We start from the raw sequence: 7,958 nt of genomic DNA on the forward strand, positions 1-7,958 counted from the left end.
CCATCAGAAGAAGACTGGATTAAAAAAATGTGGTACATATACACGATGGAATACTACGCAGCCATAAAAAAGAACAAAATCATGAATTTCGCTGCAACCTGGATGGAACTAGAGTCTATAATACTGAGTGACCTCTCACAAAAACAAAAATCCGAATACCACATGTTCTCACTCATATAATGGACCTTGAACATCCAAGGCAATACTATGAGAAAATGACGGATGGTACTGGGAAACTATGGGGGGGAGGGGGATGGGATTAACAGTAGCAAATATCTGTCGGGGGATGGGAAAACACTTCTTATTTACAGGGTGCCTGAATGAAACGTCATTGTACACCTACCCTTAACTGTACCCCACAAAACCATAATAAAAAATACTGATTAATGAAAAAAAAAAAAATAAATAAATAAAAACAAATTAAAAAAAAAAAAAAAAAAGAGTGTCTTCCATATGTTCTAAGCATGGGGTAAGTGATTTCCTTGCTCCTTATTTCTACTTCCAACCATTCTTTCTCCTTCGCCTTTGAATCAGATGTCATCAGATTCTAACATCCACCGTCCCTCTTTGTTGAAGTCATCTGTTGACCCCTTAGTCATTCCTCTTTCCAGATGCTTTTAACGCTTGTCTCTCTGTCTCTCCAACACCACTTAATCTTCAGGGAGTTAAATATATACAGAGACATATGATCCTTTGCGGGGGTCCAGCCTCACAATGGTCGTGGGCTTTTTTGAAGGAGAGACGGATAGGCGTAAGATGAAAATATTATACTCAGACACCTGTTTTCTGAACAGATGACGTTTAATGTTAGCTAAGGGAAGGCTTTTATACCATTTGTAAAGGGGCAAGACAAAGAAAATTTCTTTACGTACATATCCTCTAAAAGTTATCACCATTTAGTGGTCTTAGCAATAAACAAACCAAGATCTCTATAAACATTTAGACAACGAGTCTTATGTGTAAAGCCAACAATGATATTTTTAGTCCAAAGTCCCAAATTACAGTCCTTGAAATGTTTCAAGAAAGTTTTTAAGTGTACATTTTTTTATGTGTCAGGAGTTTTTTCATCTGGGGCTTTTATGACCTTCAGAGCCTTGTAATCGTTTCTCTTGTCCAGATGTCTTTGTTACTTTTCTCTTATCTTGCAGTGCTTATTTTTAAAGAAAACTCAAAAGAAGCTTTTAGTAATGTTTTCCAGGCCCCCAAGGCTGTTTTTTGTTTTTAGCTAATCTATCATAAAAGTGTCTGATTAGTATATTATGAGTTTAGTGAAAACCTACTCTATAAATGTTAACTTAGAGATTTAACTATTGAATTAAGTAAAAACCTTAACGATTAATCTTTATACTAAGTCAGTGAAAACAGTGTTATAAATCACCTATATAACTCCTAGATAAGTGTTAGAACTTATAATGAATTCATAATGAACTTACTATAAATTTGTACTTCTAAAAAACCTTATGTCTAAACACTAAACTACATAATTTTAAATCAAATGAGTGAATATATTTATATCATTTTTTACTCAAGCAATGCCTAGTAACTTATAACCAAGTGAAAGAAAGCATTTTTGATGTGTTTCAGATTCAACCCTTGCATATGTTAGAAAAGGCCAAATGGCATAGTGGGAAATGGAAAAATAAACCATGGCATTTCCAGGTTAGCTGTGAGTACTTCACATAAACATGTCATTTTCTTCACATAAACATGTCATTTTCTTCTTCCATGACTGCACAGAATTCTTCAGCAGTACCAAACAGCAAAAGTGGAAGACAGAAGGGCCTCAGCTTCCCGGGCTTGCCCTGCGGCCCGGGGTCTTCAGCCCACAAGGACCCTGTCAATCAGGTGGGCCTCCAAGGCTGGCTCCCAACAATCCTTCAAATATCTTAGGCTTGTGGTTCTTGAATTTCTCTCCTCCAATCCCTCACTCCAAACTATCTGTGGCACTCACTTTCATATTCACTCTTTTGCCTTTGTCATACCTTTCAAATCTCAATTTTGAGTATACCATTCTGACCACCACCTGGTATCTTTCTAGTTCATGGTTCTAGTATTAAAATTCTAACCATGCTTTCACCCCATCTGGATCTGTAATTCGAGACCCTCACCTCCCTGGCCTCTCTCACAAACCTAATTCTATGGTTAACCATTATAATTGCTCCCTTATATCCATTCTCAACTCCTTTGTACCTTTTTTGTTTCACTGTAGTTGCATGACTAAACCAAAATCCTCATGGAATGTTCTCTTCCTCCTGCATGCCTGCACCCATGCAGCTGAACACGGCCTGAGACGCACAACCCATTTCAGTATACAATCATGTTCCTAAACCTCAAGTGTGACCTTCATGCTGCATGAAAATCAAATGACTTTTCCATAATCCATGCACTCTCTCACTTTTCCTAGGTGACTACTTCACATCCTCTCCTCTCTCCTCAAAAAACCAATCCACTTGCCCATCCTCATTCTCAGCTCATGATTTGGTTTCCAAATTCATGGAGATATCTGAAGCTATTGGAAGAAAAAATTCCATAAGCTATCAACATCCTGCCAAAACCTGTCCTTTTTCTGACTCTTGACACTATTCATAGTAAGGCTGGATAATTCTTTGTTGTGAGAAGTTGTCCTGGGGATTATAGGCGATTTTGCAGCACCAATGTCCTCTGCCTATAAGATGTACACCCACAGCTGAGAAAACTCAGAATAGCCACAGAAATAGTGACATGTCCTCTAAGGGGCAAAATCACCTCTAGGTGAGAAGCACTGCCAGGGATGAACTGTCCATGCTTCTAGCTTTTGTGCACTAAACTTCATCATCTCTTGCCTACATAAATACCTGATTCCAAAACCCACCTCCATTTACTCATATCATCAATTTTTTTTCTTCTGGCTTAGCCCTCGGAACAAAAGATATGGTACTATTTCTTTTGATGCACAGAAACCAAGAAGCACACCCTTTTTTAACCCAAATTTCCCTAGCAGTCATCCCATTTCTCTATACCTCATTACTGCAAAATCCTTAAAGGCGTTGTCTGTATTTGCTACCTCTAATTTCTCTCTTCCGATGATTTCTTAAACCAGCTCCAATCAGGCTTTTGCCTCATCATTCCACTGAAAATACTGGCTTCCATATTGCTAAATCCAGCCACCCATTCTTTACCCTCCTCTGATTTTACAGAACAACAAAATATATAGTTGATCTTTCCCCATTCCCTGCAACCATTTCTTCACTTGGCTTCCAGGGGGGCCACACTCTCCAGGCTTTCGCTCTACCTAATGGCTGTCTGGAAACCATGGAAGAGTGTCAGTAATGGTAAACTGAGGAAGTGAGAATTGACTCATTGGATGAGGAGGCTAAAGTGAAGACCGAACATGAAAGTTAGTCGTGCTAATGGATATTAGAGTTAACATCCTTTGCCTTTCACACAAAAAGGGACAATCTACCCTATGGCTGTCATCGTGTACTCACTCCATAGCTCTTGAAGTAGCACTTGTAAATTAAAGGCGCTCGATACACATTTGTTGAAAGAAGGAATTTGACTTCAAATAAATTACCATAGCCGGGCTCAGTGGCTCAGCCTGTAATCCCGCGCCTTGGGAGGCTGAGGTGAGTGGATTGCCTGAGCCTGCGGGTTCGAGACCCGCCTGGCAACTTGGTGAGACTTCATCTCTACAATAAATCAAAAAATTAGCCGGGTGTGGTAGCGCGCGCCTGTAGTTCCAGCTACTTGGAAGGCTGAGGCGGAAGGATCGCTGGAGCCAAGCAGGTCGAGGCTGCGGTGGCTGGGAGCGGCAACTGCACTCCAGTCTGGGCGACAGAGTGAGACTCCAACTCAAAAATAAAAAAAAAAAAATATAAATAAATAAATAAATTACCAGGATGGGATTTGGCTACATCATTCTCCCAAAAACCTTTAGAAACTGTTCCTTACCTTCTACATTTGGCATGACTAATATATTTGTATTCTACTCACAACAATTCCCCATAATGTACATCCTGTTTTGTAAGTTAAAGGTTCGTATGTTCCAAAGACTCCTTTAATTTGTCCTGTATACAGGTTCAGTAGTAAATACCACATGAAAACACTAAAGATACCAATCATAATCTGGACAACCTATGAAAAGAGAACACTATTAGTACTGAGATAAAGTAACTGAAAACATAATTACAGGAAGTGTTTACTATAAAGAAAATTTAACACTTTTACATAAATGAAAGTGAAATAGAAATGGACTTAACAATGTATTTCCAGGATTGGTTAGCCCAGAAAGAAGGACCAAACCAGTAGGAACTGGGATCTACCAAACTGAAATCAGTCATCCTTAGAGCAACAGACTGTTCCATAATTGTAGTTGTGGCCAGTTTTCCTATAAGAAAGTTAACAATTTGATTCTACCACTGGCTATCCTCCCTTCCTATCAAGTAATGTTATAAGAGAAGAATACTGTGGGTATATCAAAGGAAATGTAGTTACTAATCTACTTGGATTCAAGAAGCCATATAAAGATTTTATCTCATATTAGTAGTTTATCAAGGGTGAATCACTTTTTGAAACTTATGAAGGTCTGTAATTTCCTTCAAGGAATATCTGGCATGGATTTTTTCATAAGTATACTGGAGTGAGGTACAATCCAACACAGTGATATAAAGAATATCCAAAATGTAGTTGCTTGTATTAGTTAGGTCTTCTCGTTGGCTAGGGGATGAGTTAGAATATGGGGGAATCATTATTCATCTTTAATTTGTAAGAAGATACTTATAATCCCAGTAAATTTATTTCTAAAGTTATATGTGAATTGATATTTTATATACTGGATCACATTTTTAATCACTCATTAAAAGTGACAGAGGATACATTATTTTTTATTTTCATATAAATTTAATGGGAAGCTATTTAATGTTTGAAGAGTTCCAGTTTCTCACAAAGCAAGCAATCTATGAAATATATAAATGCAGTTGGGTGACTTAAAATATATATTTTAGAGAAGTTTTTTTTTCTTAAAGGAAGGTGCCTTTATTTTTAACAGTTTTATACATTTTTATAGTTTTAGGATTTAAGGTTTCCTCTTGCATTCAATTTTCAAGAATATATTTCCAGGGGTTCTTTGGATTTGGAAAAATATCCCCCACTGGACTGTAAAATCCTCCAAGGCCTAGACTTTGTTTTTCTCATTGTTGTATTCACCAACTTCTAACACGGTGCTCAGCATGAAGCAGGCTACCCAGTAAATACTTCTTCTATAAGGATATTGGTATCAAAAATGGTAATTCCATGTGACTTTCCCAACTATTGAAAGGAGTGGGCTTGAAAAAACAGTCTCTTTCATAAGATTGGCTGTTGTTCTATATAAAACTATTAAATATTCAATTAGCCAAAACTTATAAAGAACTGCCAGTGTGTACAGAAGGGCAAGATGGAATTTCTTATTTTAAAATGGTTGTTTTCTCTTCTTTTTTTTCACTGTAATATTTTTATTTGCATTTATTATTATTTTTAACTGACACATAATCATTGTCATAATATATGGGGTACATTGTGATATTTTGATACATGCATACCATGTGAACTAATCAAATAGGATACTTGTTATATTTACCACTTCAATCATTTATCATTTCTTTGTGTTGGGAAAATTCAAAATTTGCTCTTCTAGCTATTTGAAAATATGCAATAAATTATTGTTAATTATAGTCTCCCTGTAAAGCTAGAATTTATTCCTCCTATTGAATCTGCTTTTTAGTTGAAACATTGATTCACTTACACTTAATGTAATTATTGCTGTTTTTTAATTTAAGTCTTTCATTAAAAATGGTTATCTACTGGAACAATAAATGGGTTCTAGGAGGTCAGACTGCTCCCTCTGCCCTACCTCCAAAAAAAAAAAAAAAGGAATACAAAGGACTATGTACATAATTCTGAGGAGAAGATTGGAGTTTTCTTTCTATGCCAAAGTGGTCTGTGTCCCCAAAGCAGTTAAGAACTTCTGCTGAACAGTCAGGCAGAGACCTAGACAAATGAGCTATACAACATCTACAAGAGAAAAAGTTCGTATCAGTGGAAAAGTTATCTCCCCTTCAGATATGAAAAAGCACGATCCTCATAATTCCTTGGAGTTTATTATGCAGTGAGATAAAATTAACCTCTTATATTTATAACTTAATAGAAGAGACAAGTTTATAATCATTCTATTATGTAGACATCAATATAGTATTTAAAAGAGATCAGTGATAGCTCTCTGTCAAAGTTAAAAAACACCAGATACACATACTCTCTGTTTTTCTTTTATTCCTTATTTGGATTTCTCTATTACCTTGTGCGTGCTGGTTTAGTGAGTACACTTATACATGTATTTGTTTATGAAGGAACATGAGATCTGTCCATCAGAATTTGTAGAAGACAATCAACATTCTAAAGAAAGAAACTTTACTTTTTTGGTTTAATCAAATCTGCCCCTCTCTAGAATCAAAATATCTCTTAAAAAACTGAAATAGTTCATGATCCTGAAGGTAGTTGGTCAAAGTGAAACTTGACTTACCCCTAAAACAAGAGAATTTCCTTCAAGGACATTGGAATGTACACATGCCCCATGGCCCATGCTGCTGACATTTCTTCTAGAAGATTTTACCTCTAATCTCTGGTGATAACTTTAATGGCAAATGTCTACAAAAAAATACAAGACACATACACATGATTTTCTCAGAAGAAAATATGTGAGTTGGAGTCTTTCCTTATTGTTTGGCAATCACCTCCCCAGATTCAGAAGCAATACCTTTCTTCTTTGTATTCCTTTATTCTTAGAGGCAACACCCTTTTCTGAGTAATTGAGAAGCCTTTCTTGATGACTAAAAAATTGGCATGTTACAGATATTATCTCCGAGTAGTAAGTAGTGTCTCTAGATGATAAATTATAAGGAACATCTAGGGAATAGTACTTGAGAATTTTCAGTTAGGTTTTCCACAATCATTTACAATTCATAATCAATTCAATTCAATGCAATTCATAATGCCATGTCTGCATTGTGAAAACCAAGTTCTTGTACTTAAATTCACCAAAAATGGGCCTGTGATTTTTTTCCTGCTGCCCCGTTCTCCTCTCCATATGAAAATAACCTTTTCTTCTATCAGACAACTTATAAAAGTTGCTTTTACAATAATGATACCTCCTGTTCTTAATTTTTTTCATGTTATTCCTGCATTCCTCTCTGATGTTTAGATCATCTGACTATTCATATTAAGATAAGAACCTGGTTAATAATTATGCCCCCTTGTTTCAGATCTCTTGGTAGATCTGAAATTCTATATCTATATTGGTCATGCCCACGCAGGTCAAGAGTCATGCCACTTGACTAACTGATGATCCCAAAATTTGAGGCTTGATCTTTTCAGAATGGAAATCCCATGACTAGCTGACCTCCCAATTCTCTGCACCTTTAAATGGGTCTTTGGTTTCTAAAATTTGTTTTCCCAGTGTCTCAAAGCTATAAAGCAGAGAAAGAAAAAGCTAGGTAAGAATACAAGAGTTACATAAGTGGACTTTAAACAATTATCATAATACTATAAGAAGAGGATTGGCAGTAATGGGAAATTGCCAGGGGAGGGAGGGGCATACCTCATCAACAAGAGTACCTGCATAATCAGTGTTTGTTAATACCTAACCCTGAATTCTACCCACATCTTAAAAACAAAAAAGAATACAAGAGTTAGTGGTAGCAAAAGAGAGACAACAATGTTAGTAATTGAAGTGAGTTTTATACATTCAAACACCGTCTTTGAGAAATAACAAAGAAATGGTTTGGAACTACAGGCAAACACAATTAATCACTCTGTTATGATTAAATAAGTCACAGAATTAGAGAATCCACATAGAGTAATGAATTATAGAATTATAGAATCTACATAGAGTAATGAGGAACAGCCATATCTAGATGGCTATTATTTGTCCTCTTCAGAGAACAGGA

The 7,958-nt window shown here is 36.2% G+C and overlaps 1 protein-coding gene across 1 annotated transcript in view; it reads right to left on the reverse strand.

The window, feature by feature from the left end:
* Nucleotides 1-4,104, reverse strand: part of LOC103273498 (membrane-spanning 4-domains subfamily A member 13-like) — a 7,169-nt gene extending 3,065 nt beyond the window's left edge. The window contains exon 1 of the mRNA XM_021719006.1: nt 3,973-4,104. Coding sequence (XP_021574681.1) covers nt 3,973-4,101 — 129 coding nt within the window. The 5' untranslated portion in view covers nt 4,102-4,104. The remainder of the gene's footprint in view (nt 1-3,972) is intronic.
* Between the last annotated feature and the right edge of the window lie 3,854 nt (nt 4,105-7,958).

The sequence above is a fragment of the Carlito syrichta genome, unplaced genomic scaffold (genome assembly GCF_000164805.1).
Source record: "Carlito syrichta isolate Samal-C Ts95f unplaced genomic scaffold, Tarsius_syrichta-2.0.1 Scaffold314064, whole genome shotgun sequence".
NCBI classification, from domain to species: Eukaryota; Metazoa; Chordata; class Mammalia; order Primates; family Tarsiidae; genus Carlito; species Carlito syrichta.